Genomic DNA, 19,288 nt, shown 5'->3' with positions numbered 1-19,288 from the left:
AGGAGGATCCTGGGGCAACGGTATGGGAAGGTCCTGGGGTCAACAGCAACTCTGGGAGGGTCCTGGGGTCAATGGTGACTGTGGGAGGGGTCCTGTGGTCAACAACAACTGTGGGACTGTCCTGGGGTCAACAGCAACTGTAGGGGGGTCCTGGGGTCAACAGTATGGGAGGGTGCTGGGTTCAACGGTGACTGTGGGAGGGTCGTGGGGTCAACAGTGACTCTGGTCGGGGGGGTCCTGGGGTCAACAGTGACTCTGGGAGGGTCCTGGGGTCAACAAGGCATACAGGAGCGTCCTGGGGTCAACAGCGACTCTGGGAGGGTCCTTGGGTCAAGCCTACTCCTCTGGATTTCATTTTTTTTAACCCCGAGGTGGGTAAAGGGACGCGATTGAGCTGACCCCCCCACGCAGGGTACTTATCCCGCCTACCACGGACCTGAGCACACCACACCGACATCGTCCCGGTGGTCACAGCCATGGGCTTCCCAGAGCCTGGTGTGGCAATCGGGAAAGGAAAGCTTCCATCCCCGTGCAGGTGATGTTGGCCAGCCAGATGTGGCCGGACCCTTGCCCAAAATGAGCCGAATGCGCTGCTGAGATGGCCGTGCCACAGCCCAGCTGCTGACACACCACCACCACCTCCGCCAGGCTCCAGCCGGCGTCACACGCTGTCCCCCACTGCTGCTGCCGGAGCACGACCACACGGCCCGAGCAGTGGCCAGAGCCATTCTCCAGGCACAGCTGCATCGGTGCGTCAGGGACCATGCCCGAGTGTGACACGAGGAGGGACAAGGGGACGATGAGAGAGGGGACAATGAGAGAGGGGACGAGGAGACACCATGAGGAGACACCACGAGGAGAACATCAGACCACATCACCCCCAAGGTGCTGCTTCACGGCACTGCAGTGACACCCATGCCCAGGGGAGGGTTTGTGCAAGAGGGGTGGTCCATAAGCCCAGCATATCCACAAAAGTGCCCCCAAACCATCGAGGAATATCAAAAACTTGGGGCTAAACACCTCAGGTGGGGGCAAAACCAGCCGTGCGACCCCAGAGACCACGCACATTCAACCATGAGCGCAAGAAATCCCTTTTTATAGTCCCCTCAACCCTTCCCACAACTGCAGTGTCCCCCCCTCAAAGGGAGAGACTCTGCAGACCCCTCTTGCCACTGTCCCTTCTTCAGGACCCCCCCACCCCCTCCATCTTTGCTACTGGTGGGCTACTGGTCCCTGTAGCGCAGCGGGTCGAGACCTGGCTAGGAGAACCGGGACCCACTGCAACGCTTCCCCTCTCCTCAGTGCCCGCGCCAACACCTTTTTCCTTCCTGTTTTCCCTGTTTCTCCTTATTTTCACAAAGCTGCACGGCTAAAGAGCGGCAAAACCGCTGGAGATGGGACAAGGGGGACAAGGTCCCCCAGCCCAGGATGGATACCCGGAGCAGAGCATCCTCCGCTGAGCTTCTCCTGGTCCACAAGCACGACGTGACCTGCGTGCACGACGCTGGCGTCTTCGTTGTGATTGCAGTTGCTGACACCCCCCCCAAGGTCTGGCTGAGCATTCGGACAAAGCGGCTTCGCTCCCGCTGCACCACACGTCATCCAACCAAATCAGGCCCGATCCCGGGCCAAAACGAGCCACCCGGTGAGCTGCAACTGTCGCCAGGCAACCCAACTGCCAGCACACCACGGTGGCATGGGAGAAATTCCAGTCATCGTCACAGACAGTTCCCCACTGGTGGTTGTGTTCCACTTCTACCCTTCCCGAACAAGCGTTGACGCTGTTTGCCAGGTGAAGCTGCGCTGGGCCAACGCATGTGGCCACAGGGTGGCTGGGTGACGCTGGGGGGGACACAAGAGGTGAACCAGCAGAAATTCTCCATCCCTCATCTTTCCAGGACCATTCTGTGCTCTGCTAGACCTTGGGATCTCAGGATAGGGGCAAGACCGCACAGTCCTGGCAACCCAGCATCTTTCCAGCTGTGGCTGGAGCTCCAGAGGTTTCTCCAGAGGAGGAGGAAAAATTCGGGGTTTTTTTCCTGCTGTCCACGAGGCACCGCACCCTCTTTGCGAGGCGGAGGTGACAGCACCCCTTGTGTCCATTGGGATATGGGATCTTCCAGCGGTTTCGCACCTCCATCAGCCACCAAAGCTCTGGATTTTTGGAGCATCGCGGTTTAGGGCCAGAAAAAGAGCGTTCTCCAGCTGACGGCAGCTCGCCAGAGGCAAGGACAGGGAAACCATCCCGTCTCTGGTGGGGAGAAGGAATCCAGGTGTTTCCTGCCAGCCATTCCCTTGATCCCCAAGCCACGTCTCGCAGCACCTGCCCACAAAACACGACAGGTCCCCAGCCCTGCCTGCGCCCCCGAAACACGGAGGTAAATCAAGGCACGCGTGTCCTGCTCACCACGGAGGCACACAATGCACAAGGGGTCCTTATGCACCCCCCTCCCCGGAGGTGGTTCAGCATCCCAGGAAGGTGCAATTAACACAGATCTTTCCAAATCACTCACTAGGGGTGATCCCTCGTGCGGGACAAAACCACGCTGGGGGCGCGGGTGCTCTGCGCCGCAGTGAGCTCTTGGAAAATTTGGGGTGGGGGGACATGGACACAGACAAACAACACTCCCTGTGAGGGATTTGCTTTGCTGTGTCGTCATCGTCCCCTGCCCCATCGGGGAGATCCCGCTGGGAAGCAACAGGGTCTGCAAGAGGGATATGAAGAGGGTCCGGTGCCGAAAAGCAGCACCGGGAAAAGCTGCGGCACTCACACGGGCTTCACGGAGCTGATGGCAGTGGCTTACCTCAAGCTCAAAGACAAATCAAAAATAATCACAAAAAAAATCCACAAAACCCAAATCCAGGAGACAAATCGCTCCACAAAGCCCCTTTTGGAAAAATAATTATCTTTAAAAGGGCTTCAGAGATTTATTTTTTTTTTCCTCTTAATATCCTCAATATGCTGCCGGCGGGGCTGCAAACTCCACAGGGCAATGGGTTTGATGGCAACTTGCTCTTGGTGCTTTAATTAGCGATTTTCACAAGGTGATAAGGAGCCTGTGCAGCAAATTAATCAACCTGTAGCGCCCAACCATGTCTTACAGAAGGGCGTGATCGGGGCTGAGATCATAGCAACAAAATTAATATGAAAGTATATATGATATAGTATACGTTATATACAGTATATATAATATAGTATATGTTATATACAAAATACATGATATAAAATATGATATAATATGAAGTTTAATCGAGTGCCGGAGTGGCTGAGCTGTGGGTGGATGGTCAGGTTGGTGTCTGGGTAGAGGCTGCAGCATCCCCTGGAGAAGAGGATGCAAAAAGAGAATAACCAAAAAAAGAGAAAAACCCCTCTTGGCATCCTGCTGGTGGCACAATCGCTTCACCTCCCGCCAAACCTGCAGAGCAAACGCTCCTGTTTGCGCTGGGGGGGGAGGAGAAAGGACCTTGTGCTATTTGTAAACGAAGCAGCCAGCCCTGAAGCAGCGGCCAACGCAAATAATACGATTTCTAGGTTGGACCGACACCGGCTGATGGGACTCCAACCTCTGTTTCCCAACCTCTGTGCAAGGCCAACAGCACAGAAACCGGGATAATCCCCCAGCTAACGAGGTCTCCTTCCCCATGCACTGCTTTTCCCTGCTTTTTTTAAAGGCTCGGAGGAAGTTTTCCCTCCTTCCACCAGCCTAGTGCCCCCTCGTTCCCCTTCATCCCCCACCCCCCTCTTTCCTTCTAGGATGCTCCATCCCTCGAGTGAGCGCTACTCACCACAGAAGCAAACCAGGTAGACAAGGAGCCATGCTCCTGCGAGGTGGCTGGGCAGGGACAGGAGATGACATCTGGAAACCCTCATGCTCGTCCCATACGCCTTCGGCCGGGTGAAGGTCCCCAGAGCGAGCGGCAAGCCGAGCTGGGTGTGCTGGGTGGCAAAAAGCAGGATTGTTCCCTCCGTTTCCCAGCGCTCAGCCCTCCCCCCGGCACTGATCCCTCCCTCCTTGCCACCCCCAGGATTTTGCCCTCGGGTTTGAAGAGATTTAAGCCACCCCCATCCCCACACCCAGCAGCAGGAGGGTTGGGGATCCTCACATAAGGAGCGCTGCACCCACGGGAAATGCCCAGTTTCATCCTGCCAGGATCCAAAAGCCAACCCAGGGTGCTCCAGAGGGCGAGGTGCCTCCTTTCCCTGCCAAAATCAGGGATTTCCAGGAGCTGCGTACATCAGCCAGCACATTCCGCCCAGAGTCTGTCCCGAAGTCACGTCGCCAAAGCCGTGGCGTGTAGAAAACACAGGGCCTGGATCCTGGCGGTATCACGGAATATGAAAAATAAAGAATAAAAAGGATTAAAAAAATAAAAAATATTCCCCCAGATGAAAAATACGTCCAGAAAACGTGCTGAGGTTCAGCTGCAAAACCACTGAGGGTCTGGGCACCCCCCCGCTGCATCGATTCTCCTCTTTAATTGAAAAGAATTTAATTGAAGACAATTAATTGAAGAGAATTTGGGGAATTTCCAGACCGATCTCTGAGGTGGGCAACATCCAGCCCACGGCTAGATACCCAAAGATCCCGAGGGTTCTCGGAGAATCCAGGATTTTCCGGGAACAGGCTTGTCGGCTGCGAGCAGCAGGATGGGGGGCGATGGTGTCCCTGCGGTGGGACACGATGGGATCCCTGGGATGGTGTGCCACAGGATCCTCAGGATGGGGTGCCACAGGATCCTCGGGATCCTCGGGATGGGGCACCATGGGATCCTTAGGATGGGGCGCCACGGGATTCTCGGGATGGGATGCCATGGGATCCCTGGGATGGGGTGCCACAGGAGCCTCAGGATCCTCAGGATGGGGCACCATGGGATCCTCGGGATGGGGTGCCATGGGATCCTCGGGATCCTCAGGATGGGGCGCCATGGGATCCTCGGGATGGGATGCCATGGGATCCCCGGGATGGGGTGCAACGGGATCCCTGGGATCCTTGGGATGGGGTGCCACAGGATCCTCGGGATCCTCAGAATGGGGCATCATGGGATCGCCAGGATGGGGTGCAACTGGATCCTTGGGATGGGGTGCGATGGGATCCCCAGGATGGGGTGCAAGGGGATCCTCGGGATGGGGTGCCACGGGGTCCCCGGGATCCTCGGGATGGGGTGCCATGGGATCCTTGGGATGGGGCGCCATGCTAAGGACCCTGCGGCCTTTTCCCTTCTCAGCTCCTGGCCAGGGACTAGAATTTTACTTTTAACTCCTTACTTTTAACTCCAGAGGGCTAAAAGTAGGCTACACGATATTTCTCACTCAATCCCAGAAGTGTTCGAGCCAATCCATACCCTCAGCGGCTCTGGAGACACAGTCAATGCTTCTGACGGCCTCCATCCTCCTGGCGTCGCATGTTCAGCACATTCCCTGTCACACATCTGCTTTTCAACAAATTATTCACACTTTTGCCTCATTTCTCCACAAATTGGCCAACAGCAGTGAAGGCCACCACCACAAACCGCAGCAAAATTATCCCCAGCTCCCATCCTGCCTTCAAGCGTCTTCTTGACATGATGCAACGTTTTATCAGGGTTTATTTTGGTTTCCATCAGCTGCAGCACGTGGAGATGAGGATTTCAGAGAATTCCTTGGCAGCTGCCTGCTGGAAAAGGGGAATATTCCAAGCCAGCCACAGCGCGCCATGAATTTCCTTGCGTTGCATTGTCCAGACGCTTAGTTAGATGGCAAAAAATCATCTTTATTGAAGGCAAGTGGGTTATCCCAGTTGGAAACGCTACCCCGTGGCTGCCTTGCGGTCTTTAAACTTGCTGCCACCTTCCAGGGAGAGCAAAGAAATGAGTATGTGCCAAAAGCCGAGCGTCCTCAACCATTCTGGGAGGCCAGATGGGAGAAACAATCAGGACCTTCGTCTCCGGCTCGGTTTTCCCTGCTGGCTGTAACGGGATTTTTCCCCCCGGGACCAGAACGGAGACCCAAGACTCCGCAGAGGGTTCAGCCCACCAGGGCTGATGCACCCCTCAGCCTCTTCCAAGCGTCTGGAAACTCTCCTCCTCCCTTTCCAATTAATTAGTGGTCTGCTCCACCTAAATTAAGGGAAAGAAGACATCTGAAGGGATAACTGGAGCTGGGGGGAAACCCATCAGCTGAAAAAAAGGATGGAGGAAGCTCAAAGCTTGATTTTTTTAAGTCTAAACAGCCTGACGCTGGCAACAACTCGGTTTTTTCCAACACCCCCGCTGCCCCCCATTCCCCACGGCACCACCCCCGGGTACCTGGGCTGCCACGGGCCCTGGGAGCCCGGTGGATCCATGGGGGATCTCTCCCGGGAGCCTCCGGATTTAACTTCTCCTAGGGGGGATCCCCAAGGGGCTCCCTCCCAGGAGATCATGGCCACCATGACACTCAGGAGACATCAAAATGGAGACATCAAAACCCCAGCCCCCTCAGCCCCCCCAACCCCTCCAAACCCTCCAACCTCCCGCCCCCCTGCTTCCCCCGACCCCCCCCAGCCACCCCAATCCCCCTCAGCACCCCAACCTCCTGCTCCCCCACTTCCCCTCACCCCCCTCAGCCCCCCCAACCTCCTGCCCCACCAGTTCCCCTGCCCCCCTCAGCCCCCCCAACCCTTCTGAGACCCCCAGGTCCTCCTCCGCCCCCAGCCCCCGAATCTCCATCAGCCCCCCCAACCCCTCCAAGCCCCCCAACCTCCTGCCCCACCAGTTCCCCCAACCCACCTCAGCCTCCCAAACCTTCCAAGACCCCCAGGCCCACCAGTTCCACCCTGTCCCCAGCCCTCAAATCCCTCTCAGCCCCCCCAACCCCTCTAAGCCCCCCAACCTCCTACCCCCCAGTTCCCCTGACCTCCCTGAGACTCCCCAACCCCTCAAAGTCCCCAAACTCCTGCCCCACCAGTTCCCCGACCCCCCTCAGCCCCCCAAACTCCTCCAAACTCCTGCCCTCCAGTTCCCCAACCCCCATTAGCCCCCCCAACCTCTCCAAACCCCCCAACCTTCTGCCCCACCAGTTCCCCTGACCCCCCCAAGTCTCCCCAACCCTTACGAGACCCCCAGGCCCCCCAGTTCCCTCCCTGTCCCCAGCCCCCAAATCCCCATTAGCTCCCCTAAACCCTCCAAACCCCCCAACCTCCTGCCCCTCCAGCTCCCCCACTGCCCTGAGCCTTCCCAAACCCCCATCAGCTCCCTCACGTCCTTCCCACTCCTCCCGGCCCACCTTCCCCCAACCCCTCCCAGCCCTCTAGCCCCCCCTCCCCCCAAATCCCCTGGCTCCCGGGGGACGGACACGCTGGGATACGCTCCCAGCCGAGCACCCCACCCCCCTCCCACTGTGCGTCCCCCCACGTGGTAGCGGCGACAACCACCCTCACCTCCCTCCCTCCCAGGTCAAGATGGCGGAGGCGGCTGTGGCGGGAACTCCATTTCCCAGCAGCCCCCGCGCGGGCCGGGGCCGGGGTCGGGCCACTGGTTGCGCACGGCACGGCGGGGGGGGGCGTGGCTCGGCGCGCGGCGCGGCCCAGTCGTTGCGCCGCGGCGGCGGCGGCGGCGGCGGGGGCGGGCGGGCGTGAGGCGGTGGGAGGCCGAAGCGGGGCCCGGCCCTGCCCGGCCCTGCCCTGCCCGGCCCTGCCCCGCCGCGGCGAGGCCTCCCCGGTGCCGCTACCGGCAGGTAAAGCGGGTACCGGCGGGGGTGTTGGAGGGAGGGCGGTGGCAGGGCCTGCGCGGGGAGGGCGGGGCCTGGAGGGGCCTATGGGGAGGGGGCTGGGGCCTGAGCGGGAGCGAGGCAGGAGGGGGCGGGGCCTCGAGGGGGGTGTTTGGGTGGTGGGGGCGTGGCCTGGAGGGGAATGCTAGCTGGTTGGGGCGTGGTCTAGAGGGGGCGTGGTCTGGGGCACTGGCTCGTGGGGGTGGGGCTTAGAGGAGTGATAGCTGATTGGGGCATGGTGGGGGGCACTGGCTGTGGGGGCGGGGCCTAGAGTGAATACTAGGGGATTGGGGTGTGGTCTAGAGGTAGGCATTTGGCTGGTGGGGCCGTGGCCTAGAGGGGAATGCTAGGGGATTGGGGTGTGGTCTGGAGGGGGCAGGGCCTAGAGGTAGGCATTTGGGTGATGGGGCGGGGCCTAGAGATGGGGCGTGGTCTGGAGGGGGCATTTGGCTGGAGGGGGCGTGGCCTGCAGGGGAATGCTAGTTTATTGGGGCGTAGTCTAGAGGAGGCATGGCCTACAGGGGACACTGGCTGGTGGGTGGCCTGAAGGGATTTCAGGTGGGGGGGTGTGGCCTGGAGGAGGCATGGCCTGGAGGGGGGCGTTGGTCAATAGAGGTGTGTTCTGGAGTGGGCGTGGCTTCAGTGGGGTGTGGCCTAGAAGGAAACACTGGCTGATGGGGTGTGGCCTGGAGGGGCCACAGCCTAGCTGTGGGGGCGTGGCCTAGAAGGGACACTGGCTGATAAGGGGTGGCCTGGAGGGTGCGTGGCCTTGGGGGGTGTGGCCTAGAAGGGACACTGGCTGATAAGGGGTGGCCTGGAGGGCATGTGGCCTTGGGGGGTGTGGCCTAGAAGAAACACTGGCTGATAAGGGGTGGCCTGGAGGGGGCGCGGCCTATGAGTGGGGGCATGGCCTAGAAAGGACACTGGGTAATGTGGGCATGGCCTGGATGGGGTGTGGCCTAAGGATGGGGGTGTGGCCTAGAGGGGCCACGCGGGGATGGGGTGGCCTAGAAGGGCCACTGGCTGGTGTGGGGGTGGCCTGGAGGGGTTGTGGCCTAGGAATGGGGTGTGGCCTAGAAGGGCCACTGGCTGGTGCGGGTGGCCCAGGGTGGGCATGGCCTAGGGATGGGGGAGTGGCCTAGAAGGGCCACTGGCTGGGGGGGGGGGCCTGGAGGGGGTGTGGCCTAGAAGGAAACCCTGGCTGATGTGGAGGTGGCCTGGAGGGGGCGTGGCCTATGAGTGGGGATGTGGCCTAGAAGGGCACACTGGTATGGGGGTGTGGCCTGGAGGGGAACACTGGCCAGGGGAGGCATGGCCTTCCCCAGGGAGGCCACACCCCCACAGTGGCCACACCCCCTCCTTCACCCTCAGCCCTTCCACATGGCCACAAGTCCCCTCTGAATGGGGGGTGTGGGGTGGGGGGGGTGTCTCACCCCGCCCATCCCTCTCGCATCTTTTCCCCCCCCTCCCCAGGGCCATCAGCATGGCGGGAGCAACGCCCCCAACGCCCCCATCTGTCTCCCGCACCGGGGCTCCAGATCAGCCCTACGCCTGCCGGGAATGCGGGAAGGCGTTCCGCTGGTCCTCCCGCCTGGCTCACCACCAACGCAGCCACACGGGCGAACGCCCCTACAAATGCCCCGAGTGCCCCAAAGCCTTCAAGGGCTCCTCCGCCCTCCTCTACCACCAGCGAGGCCACACGGGTGAGCGCCCCTACGCCTGCCCCCAATGCGGCAAAGCCTTCAAACGCTCCTCACTGCTCCAGACCCACCAGCGCGTCCACACGGGGCTCCGCGCCTTCGAGTGCGCCCAGTGTGGCCTCACCTTCAAGTGGGCGTCCCACTACCAGTACCACCTGCGGCAACACACCGGCGAGCGTCCCTACCGCTGCCCCGCATGCCCCAAAGCCTTCAAGAACTCTTCCAGCCTCCGCCGGCACCGGCACACCCACACAGGTGAGCGCCCGCACGCCTGCCCCATCTGCGGCAAGGCCTTCGCCCAAGCAACCAACCTGCGGCAGCACCAGCGGGTGCACACGGGCGAGCGCCCCTACGCCTGCCCCCAGTGCGGCAAGACCTTCACCCACTCCTCCAACCTCCTCCTGCACCGCCGCACCCACGCGGCCACCCGGCCCCACCAGTGCCCCAGCTGCGCCAAAGCCTTTGTCTCTGACGCCTGCCTCCAGAAACACCTGCAGAGCCATGCTGCCATGCCCCCGCTCCTCCCAGCGCCCACCACGACGCCGGACACCCTCTGGAGATGCTCCGCTTGCCCCTCCAGCGCCACCAGCGAGGAGGAGCTGTTGGGCCACCAAGACGGCCACTCGGGGACCCCTCCGGCCGCCCCCCACCATTGCCCTACCTGCGGCAAGACCTTCAAGAACAGCTCAGGGTTGGCGCGGCACCGGCACGGCCACGCTGCCGAGCGCCCCTTCAAGTGCACCCTCTGCCCCAAAACCTTCACCCAGTTGGCTGGACTCTTGACTCACCAACGCAGCCACCCCACTGCCGGCCCACCCTGTGTGTCCCTCGAAGCTCCTAATCCCCCCGTGGCCGTCCCGGAGCACCCACGGGTGCCCCCCGAGGTTCCTCATCCCCCCGTGGCACCTCAGTCCGCCACCCCGGAGCGTCCTTACCAATGCACCGAGTGCGGCAAAGCCTTCAAAGGCTCCTCGGGGTTGCGGTACCACATGCGGGACCACACGGGTGAGCGCCCCTATGCGTGCCGCGAGTGCGGCAAGGCCTTCAAACGCTCCTCGCTGCTCCAGACCCACCAGCGTGTCCACACGGGGCTCCGTGCCTTCGAGTGCGCCCAGTGTGGCCTCACCTTCAAGTGGGCGTCCCACTACCAGTACCACCTGCGGCAACACACCGACGAGCGTCCCTACCGCTGCCCTGACTGCCCCAAAGCCTTCAAGAACACCTCCAGCCTCCGCCGGCACCGCCAGCTGCACACGGGCGAGCGCCCGCACACCTGCCCCATCTGCGGCAAGGCCTTCGCCCAAACCTCCAACCTGCGGCAGCACCAGCGGGTGCACACGGGCGAGCGCCCCTACGCCTGCCCCCAGTGCGGCAAGGCCTTCACCCACTCCTCCAACCTCCAGCTCCACCGCCGCACCCACTCGGCCGCCCGCCCGTATCGCTGCCCCCTCTGCCCCAAAGCCTTCGTCATGGCCTCCTACCTCCAGCGCCACCTCCGCACCCACGCCCCCGGCCCCCGCGGCCCCCGCCGACGCCCCCCAACGCCCCCCGCCGAGGCGCAGACCTTCCTGCTGGTGCAGACCCCCCAAGGGCTGCAGCTCATCCCCAGCCCCCCCCCAGCGCCACCACCGCCACCACCGCGGAAGCTCCTCCTACTGCCCACCCCCCCCGCTGAGCCCCCTGCCTTCACCCTCCTGCCCGCCGAGGGTCCCCCGGCGTGGGGGGGGAAGGGTCCCCAGGCGGTGGGACCCCCCAGTGGTGGCCAGAGCATCCTGTTGGTACCTGGCATGGGGCAGGGGCTGCCCAGCATCCAGCTCCAGGCGGTGGCGGGGGGCACCGGCGGGGACCAGCGTCATTGTGCTGAGGGGTGGCATCGGTGGTGGTGGTCCCCCCCGCGGGCCACAGCCCCCCGAGGTCACCGGCGTCCAGCTGCAGGCCACCGAGGTGACCAACGTCCAGCTCCAAGCCCTGCCCCAACCCTTGGAGGTCACCAACATCCAGCTGCAGGCCGCTGAGATGACCAATGTCCAGCTGCAGGCTACCGAGGTGACAAGCGTCCAGCTCCAAGCGCTGCCACCGCCCTTGGATGTCACCAATGTCCAGCTCCAGGCCACCGACGTGACCAATGTCCAGCTCCAAGCACTGCCACCACCCTCCAAGGTGACCAACATCCAGCTTCAGGCCACCGAGGTGCCCCATGTCCACCTCCAGGCCACCAAGGTGCCCAACGTCCACCTCCAGGCCACCGAAGTGACAAGCGTCCAGCTCCAAGCCTTGCCCCAACCCTCAGATGTCACCAACATCCACCTCCAGGCCACCGAGGTGACCAGCGTCCAGCTCCAAGCCCTGCCGCCACCCTCCAAGGTCACCAACATCCAGCTCCAGGCCAGTGAGGTGACCAATGTCCAGCTCCAAGCCCTGTCACCACCCTTGGATGTCACCAACGTCCACCTCCAGGCCACCAAGGTGCCCCATGTCCACCTTCAGGCCACTGAGGTGCCCAGTGTCCACCTCCAGGCCACCGAGGTGACCAATGTCCAGCTCCAAGCGCTGCCACCACCCTTGGATGTCACCAGCGTCCAGCTCCAAGCCGGTGAGGTGACCAATGTCCAACTCCAAGCCCTGCCCCAACCCTTGGACGTCACCAACATCCAGCTCCGAGCCCTGCCACAACCCTCTGAGGTCACCAACATCCAGCTCCAGGCCACCGAGGTGACCAATGTCCAGCTCCAAGCCCTGCCACCACCCTCCAAGGTGACCAACATCCAGCTCCAAGCCCTGCCACAACCCTTGGATGTCACCAGCGTCCACCTCCAGGCCACCGAGGTGACAAATGTCCAGCTCCAAGCCCTGCCACAGCCATCAGAGGTGCCCAGCGTCCATCTCCCGGCCACTGAGGTGTCCAGCGTCCACCTCCAGCCTACTGAGATGCCCAATGTCCACCTCCAGGCCACTGAGGTGACAAATGTCCAGCTCCAAGCCCTGCCACAGCCATCAGAGGTGCCCAGCATCCACCTCCAGGCCACCGAGGTGTCCAACATCCAGCTGCAGACCACAGAGGTCCCCAATGTCCCTCTCCAAACCACAGAGGTTCCTGATGTCCGTCTGGAGGCTGCAGAGGTGCCCAATGTCCATCTGGAGGCCACGGAGGTGCCCGATGTCCATCTGGAGGTCACAGAGGTGCCCAACATCCATCTTGAGGCCACGGAGGTGCCCAGTGTCCATCTGGAGACCACGGAGGTGCCCAGTGTCCATCTGGAAGCCACGGAGGTGCCCAACATCCAGCTCCAGGCCATGGAGGTGGCCACCATCCAGCTGCAGACCACAGAGGTGCCCAACATCCATCTCGAAACCACTGAGGTGCCCAACGTCCATCTTGAAGCCACAGAGATGCCCAGCATCCATCTCCAAACCACGAAGGTGGCCAATGTCCACCTCCAGGCCACTGAGGTGACGGACATCCATCACCAAACTGTAGAGGTGCCCAGTGTCCATCTTGAGGAGGCAGAGGTGACAACTGTCCAGCTGCAAGCCACTGAGGTGCCCAACATCCATCCCCAGACTTTAGAGGTGACAAATGTACACCTCCAGACTGCTGAGGTGCCCAGTGTGTGTCACCAAACCACCGAGGTGCCCAGCATCCATCTCCAAGTCACTGAGTTGTCCAGCATCCATCTCCAGACCACAGAGGTGACCGACGTCCATCTCCAAGACACTGAGATACCCAGTGTCCATCACCAGATGATGGAGGTGCCCAACATCCATCTCAAGATCACAGAGGTGCCCAACGATGCGAAGATGATGGAGGTGCCCAGTGACCATCTCCAGGCCACTGAGGTGCCCAGCACCTGTCACAAAATGATGGAGGCGCCCAACGTCCAACTCGGGGCCATGGAGGAGGTGCCCAATGTCCAGCTCAAGGCCATGGAAGAGGTGCCCAACATCCAACTCAAGCCCATGGAGGTGCCCAACACCCAACTCAAGCCCATGGAAGAGGTGCCCAACATCCAGCTTAAGACCGTGGAGGTGCCCAGTGTCCAACTTCAGACCGTGGAGGTGCCCAACATCCAAGTAAAGACCATGGAGGTGCCCAACGTCCAACTCGAGCCCATGGAGGAGATGCCCAACACCCAACTGAAGCCCGTGGAGGTGCCCAACACCCAACTGAAGCCCATGGAGGAGGTGCCCGACACTCAACTCAAGCCCACGGAGGTGCCCAACGTTCAACTCAAGGCCATGGAAGAGATGCCCAATGTCCAACTTAAGCCCGTGGAGGTGCCCAACGTCCAACTCAAGCCCGTGGAAGAGGTGCCCAACGTCCAACTCAAGCCCGTGGAAGAGGTGCCCAACGTCCAACTCAAGACCATGGAGGTGCCCAACGTACAACTGAAGCCCACGGAGGTGCCCAGTGTCCACCTCCAGGCTGCAGAGGTCCCCGATGTCCAGCCGCAGCCCCCCGAGGTGCTCCTGGCGGGGGGGGAGCCGTCCCCCTCCCCCCCCCCACGGCTGGCAGTGGTGGGGTCCACCGGGGGGCTGCCCCCTGTGCTGCTGCTGCGGGGGACAGGTGGGGGTCCTGCCCGCCTCTGCCTGCAGGCGCTGGCCCAGCTGCCCCCCCCCGGCTCCCCCCGCCTCCTCCTGGTGCGGGGGGAGCCGGGGGGGGCCACTGCTGGGGGGCAGCCCCCTACCCCAGCCCGGGGCGGGGCTGGGGGTGGGAGTGGTGGTGGTGGGACAGGGACGGGACCCCCTGCCCCCGAGCTGCCCAGTGTCCCCCTGGTTCACACCTTCTGAGGGGGGACCCCCGGACCCCACCCCCGCGGAGCCAGAGCTGGGGGAGGGGGGCAGGGGTCCCACTTTGGGGGGGGTGGGGCCGGACCCCCAGGGGCCCCCCCCGGGACCCCCAAGATGCCCCAGGGGCCCCTCCCCCAAGAACCACCCCAGGCTGCTCCACTACGCCCCCCATGAGCCCCCGCGGCGGGGGGCGGGGCCAGGGGCCGTGGGCGTGGTCAATAAACGGTGCCGCCCCCTCCTTGCACCATGTGGCTCTTCCTTGGGGGGTGCCATCGATGAGGGAGGGGGTGTTGCTAGGGGCGGGGCTGGGGTAGGGGCGGGGCTAGGGGGAGCGTTCCCACTGTTGATCTGTTGCTAGTGAGGGGCGGGGCTGTAGGCCTATTGCTAGGGAGGGGCGGGGCTAGGGGTGGGGTGGGGCTATAGGCCCATTGCTAGGGAGGGGCAGAGCGACAGGTCCATTGCTAGTGAGAGGTGTGGCTGGGGCAGGGCTGCTGCTATAGGCCGGTTGCTAGTGAGGGGTGGGGCTAGGTGGGGGCTGCTGCTATTGGCCCGTTGCTAGTGAGGGGCGTGGTGTGATTAGGGGCGTCTCCATGGGTGGAGGAGGAGGGGTTACTGGGAGGGCAGGGTAGTTACTGGGAGCACTGGGGGGGGACAGGACTGGGGGTAGGGGGTTGTGCATGGGGCTGTGGGGGAGGGCCCTGGCCCTCCTCCTCCCAGTATGGCTCCACTGGCTCCCAGTATGGCTCCACTGGCTCCCAGTATGGCTCCAGTATCCCCATCAGTGTGCCCCTGGGACTTCCTCAGTATGGCCCCAGTATCTCCCCTAGTATGGGCCCACTGACACCCAGTATGGCCCCAGGATAGCCCTACTGACTCCCAGTATGGCCTTGGTATGGCCCCGCTGACTCCCAGTATGCCCCAGTATGGCCCAAGCAGCTCCCAGGGTGCCCCTCAGCAGCTCCCAGTGACCCCAGCAGCCCCTGGTGACCCCCAGTGACCCCAGCAGCTCCCAGTGACCCCCAACAGCCCCCAGTGCCCCCCCTGGGGCACCCCCCTGAGACCCCGCTGCCCCCTAGGCTGGGGAGGGGGGGGCACTGGGGTATGTGCTGGGCAGACTGGGCCCATACTGGTCAGACTGGTGTGCCCCCCCCGCGGTGCCCCATGGGTGCTGGGTGCTGAGCCAGGCACTGGGTGCTGAGCGGGGGTGGTGCTGAGCGCTGGGTGCTGAGCCAGCTCCCCCCCCCCCCCCCCCCCCCCATGACCTCTCGACCTCCGTTATGAAACAGCTCGTTAGTGCTAATCCTGCCGCCACCTGTCCTGCGCTCAGCACCTGGCGCTCAGCGCTCGGCGCCCAGCACTCAGCACCCAGCCCCGGGCGCTCAGCACCCTGACCCTGGCACTCAGCACCCTGACCCCAGCCCCAGCACCCAGCCCACCCCGGGGGGGGGGGGGGTGGGGTGCTGGGGGGCAAATACGGGGGAAGCAGAATGGGCAGTGGGGGGGGGGGAGGGGCAGTGATGCAGCAGCTCGTGGGTCTGCACCCCACGCTGTGCCCCCCCCCCGCGGGCACGGGGCCAGGGGACAAGCTGGTGCCACCTGGCCCCGCCACCCCACCCCCACCCCCCCCCCCCACACCCCCCCCCCGGCTATTTCGGTGCCCCCGCAGCTGTCGGTCTCCCCTCCCCCACACCTCGGCCACCACGCTCCCAGGCCTGCGGCCAGCAACAGGGGGGGGGGCCCCCCACCCCCCGGGGGGGGCACAGGGCCGTACCCCTGGCCATGGGGGGGGGCGGAGCAGGTGGGGTGGGGGAGGGGGGAGCAGGTGGGATGGGGAGGGGGGAACAGGTGGGATAGGGGGGACTGGGGGGGGGGTGAGCAGGTGGGATGGGGGAGGGGGGGAACAGGTGGGATGAGGGGGGAGCGGGGGGGGGGGGGCGCGGGGGGGAAGGTGCCGTGGGAAACTGGGGGGGGGGGGGGGAAGCGGGAACTGTGAAGTGGGGAGGGGGATGAGAGGGGGAGGGGGACCTGCAGACCCCCCTGTGCCCATGGACCCCCTCCTGGGGTTAGTGGCATCCCCCCGGGTGTGTGAGCAACATGACTGGCCTGTGTCGCGACATGACCCCTGCCCTCCCTGCCCTCTCTGCCCACCCTGCCCTCACTGCCCTCCTTACCCTTCTTGCCCTCCCTGCCCACCCTGCCATCCCTGTCCTCCGGGGCCACCCTGCCCTTCTTCTACTCCTTGCCCACCCTGCCCTCGCTGCCCTCGCTGCCCTCACTGCCCACCCTGCCCCTCCCCTGCCCACCCTGCCCTCACTGCCCACCCTGCCCTCGCTGCCCTCGCTGCCCTCACTGCCCACCCTGCCCACCCTGCCCTCACTGCCCACCCTGCCCTCGCTGCCCTCACTGCCCTCGCTGCCCACCCTGCCCTCGCTGCCCTCGCTGCCCACCCTGCCCCTCACTGCCCTCACTGCCCTCGCTGCCCACCCTGCCCACCCTGCCCTCGCTGCCCTCGCTGCCCACCCTGCCCTCACTGCCCTCACTGCCCTCACTGCCCCACCCTGCCCTCGCTGCCCACCCTGCCCTCGCTGCCCTCACTGCCCTCACTGCCCACCCTGCCCCTCACTGCCCTCGCTGCCCACCCTGCCCTCGCTGCCCTCGCTGCCCACCCTGCCCTCGCTGCCCTCACTGCCCTCACTGCCCACCCTGCCCTCGCTGCCCACCCTGCCCTCGCTGCCCTCCCTGCCCTCGCTGCCCTCACTGCCCTCGCTGCCCTCGCTGCCCACCCTGCCCACCCTGCCCTCGCTGCCCTCGCTGCCCTCGCTGCCCACCCTGCCCTCGCTGCCCACCCTGCCCTCGCTGCCCTCGCTGCCCTCGCTGCCCTCTCTCCTGCCCATCTTTGGCCCTCACACCCGCCGGGAGCGCGGCGGAGATTATCGCGGCCGCTGCCCTCGGGAAAATCTGAGTCACAGCTGGGGGGGGGCTGGGGGGGCCGGGGGGGGCAAGGGGGGGCGGGGGGGGGTCAGGGGCACCAGCCGTGCCCCACCAGCACCCAGACCCTGCTGGGACCCCAGCGGGGGATGCAGGTGAGGCCTGTGCTGACCCCCATCCCCCCTCGCTGAGGGGCCCTTGCTCCAGCCCCATGGCAGAATGGGGGAGGGGGGGGTCCCCCACACCTGGGGGGGATGGGTAGCAGTGAGCTTGCGGGGGTTGGGCCAGGGGAGGGGGGGGATGGGGGGAGGGTCCCAGGGGGCGGTGTTGAGGGGGGGGGAGGGGGAGGAGGAAGCCCTGGACCCCCAGAAAAGGGGAGGGGGGAGCCCTGGCCCCCTGGCCCCCTGCAGTGGGGGATCGGGAGGGGGGAGCCCTGGACCCCCAGAAATGGGGGATGTGGGGAGGGGGCTGGGCTGGGATGCATTGGACTGGGACAGACTGGGTTGAACTGGGACAGACTGGGGGGTGCTGGGCTGTACTGGGGTGCACTTGGATACGCCTGAGGGGGAGGGGAGCTGTACTTGGGGGCACTGGGCTGTACTGGGGGGACTGGGCTGCCCTGTGCTGTACTGGGGGGCACTGGGCTGCAATGGGCTGTACTGGGGGGCACTGAGCTGTGCTGTGCTGACCCATACTGACTCCAAGTGGCACTGGGCTGTTACTGGGGGGCACTGGGCTGGCCTGTCCTGACCCATGCCGGCCAGGGAGGGTCTGGGCTGCCCTACACTGTACTGGGCTGGCTTGGGCTGTGCTGGGGGGCACTCACTGTACTGGAGGGGCACTGGGCTGACCTGGGCTGGCTGGGGGGGGGTGGGTCTGGGCTGTACTGGAGGGCACTGGGCTGCCCTGAAAGGTGGGGGCTGAGCTGTACTGGGGTGCACTGGGCTGGCCTGTGCCGACCTGTGCTGGCCTGGGGGGCCTGGGCTGTACTGGGGGGCACTGGGCTGGCCTGTGCTGACCTGTGCTGGCCTAGGGCAGGCTGAGCTGTACTGGCAGCACTGGGCTGCCCTGGGGCTATACTGGGGGGCAATGGGCTGTACTGGGCTGCCCTGTGCTGACCCATACTGGCCCTGGGTGGCACTGGGCTGTACTGGGGGGGCACTAGGCTGCCCTTAGCTGATCCGTGCCGGCCGGGGGGGGGGGGCGCTGGGGGGGGGGGCAGGGCCCATGTCAGAGTCCAGCGAGGATGAGGAGGGTCCCGAGGCACGGCTGGAGCAGCTGATGGCACAGGCGGGGCGGGAGCTGCCGTGCTGGGAGCTGGAGCAGCACTTCGCCATACTGGGAGAACTGGGCAGGGGCAGCTACGGGCGCGTGGTGCTGGCCCAGCCCCGGGATGGGGGGTAGGGTGGGGTGGGGGGGGTGGGTTGGATGGGGGTGGGGATGGGGAGGGGGATTCAGGGGTGGGGGGTGGGTGAGGGGAGTGGGAAGGGGGGCTGAGAGGGGAGTGGGGAGGGGGGGGGAGGGGGGTGAGGAGGGGGATGCAAGGGGGGGAGGGGGTGGGGGGGGCGGGAGGGGGGGTGGATGGGGGAGGGAGTATGAGGGAGGGGAAGGGATGGGATGGAATGATGGGGGGATGGGGGGCTGGATGGAGGGGCTAAAAGCTGGGGGGGGGGCTGGATGGGGGGACAGACGGGGTGCTGGGGGGGTTCATGGGAGGGCTGGGGGGGCTAAAGGAGGGAGGGGCTGGATTGGGGGGGCTGGATGGGGGGGATGTGGGGCGCTTCCCCCCCTCCCCCAGCCTCCCCCAGCCCCTCCCCCCCCCCAGGCCCCTCGGTGGTGCTGAAGCTGGTGCCGAAGGAGCGCACGGGGCGGGGGGCTTTCCTGCGCGAGCTCTGCCTCACGCGCTGCCTCTCCCACCACCCCTGCTGCCTGCGCGCGCTGCCCCCCGCCTTCGAGACCCCCACCCACTTCGCCTTCGGACAGGAGCGGGCCCCCGCCGGGGACCTCTGCGGGCTGCTCAGCCCACCGGGGTGCGGGAGGGGGAGGGGGGGCACTTGGGGGGAGTCACCCATGGGGCGGGGGGGGGCACTGGGGGGGGATGGGGGGCACCCAGGGGAGGTGGGGGCAAGTAGGGGCACCCATGGGT

The 19,288-nt window shown here is 64.6% G+C and overlaps 2 protein-coding genes across 2 annotated transcripts in view; one reads left to right on the top strand and one right to left on the bottom strand.

Moving 5' to 3' along the window:
* LOC102057111 (deleted in malignant brain tumors 1 protein-like) overlaps positions 1-6,425 on the bottom strand; it is a 48,586-nt gene extending 42,161 nt beyond the window's left edge. Inside the window, exons 1-4 of the mRNA XM_055711983.1 lie at positions 6,286-6,425; positions 5,344-6,096; positions 4,236-4,318; positions 3,787-3,937 (exon numbers count right to left, since the gene is read on the bottom strand). Coding sequence (XP_055567958.1) covers positions 3,787-3,937; positions 4,236-4,318; positions 5,344-5,389 — 280 coding nt within the window. The 5' untranslated portion in view covers positions 5,390-6,096; positions 6,286-6,425. The remainder of the gene's footprint in view (positions 1-3,786; positions 3,938-4,235; positions 4,319-5,343; positions 6,097-6,285) is intronic.
* A 1,009-nt stretch (positions 6,426-7,434) lies between these two features.
* LOC102056934 (zinc finger protein 628-like) lies at positions 7,435-14,458 on the top strand. The gene is given in 3 exon segments (XM_055711889.1): positions 7,435-7,693; positions 9,200-11,266; positions 11,268-14,458. Coding segments are annotated over 2 exon segments (5,004 nt in total). The 5' UTR covers positions 7,435-7,693; positions 9,200-9,209; the 3' UTR covers positions 14,215-14,458.
* Positions 14,459-19,288: the final 4,830 nt, after the last annotated feature.

This window comes from Falco cherrug, chromosome 5 (assembly GCF_023634085.1).
Source record: "Falco cherrug isolate bFalChe1 chromosome 5, bFalChe1.pri, whole genome shotgun sequence".
NCBI classification, from domain to species: Eukaryota; Metazoa; Chordata; class Aves; order Falconiformes; family Falconidae; genus Falco; species Falco cherrug.
This window is presented reverse-complemented; position numbering and strand designations above follow the sequence as displayed.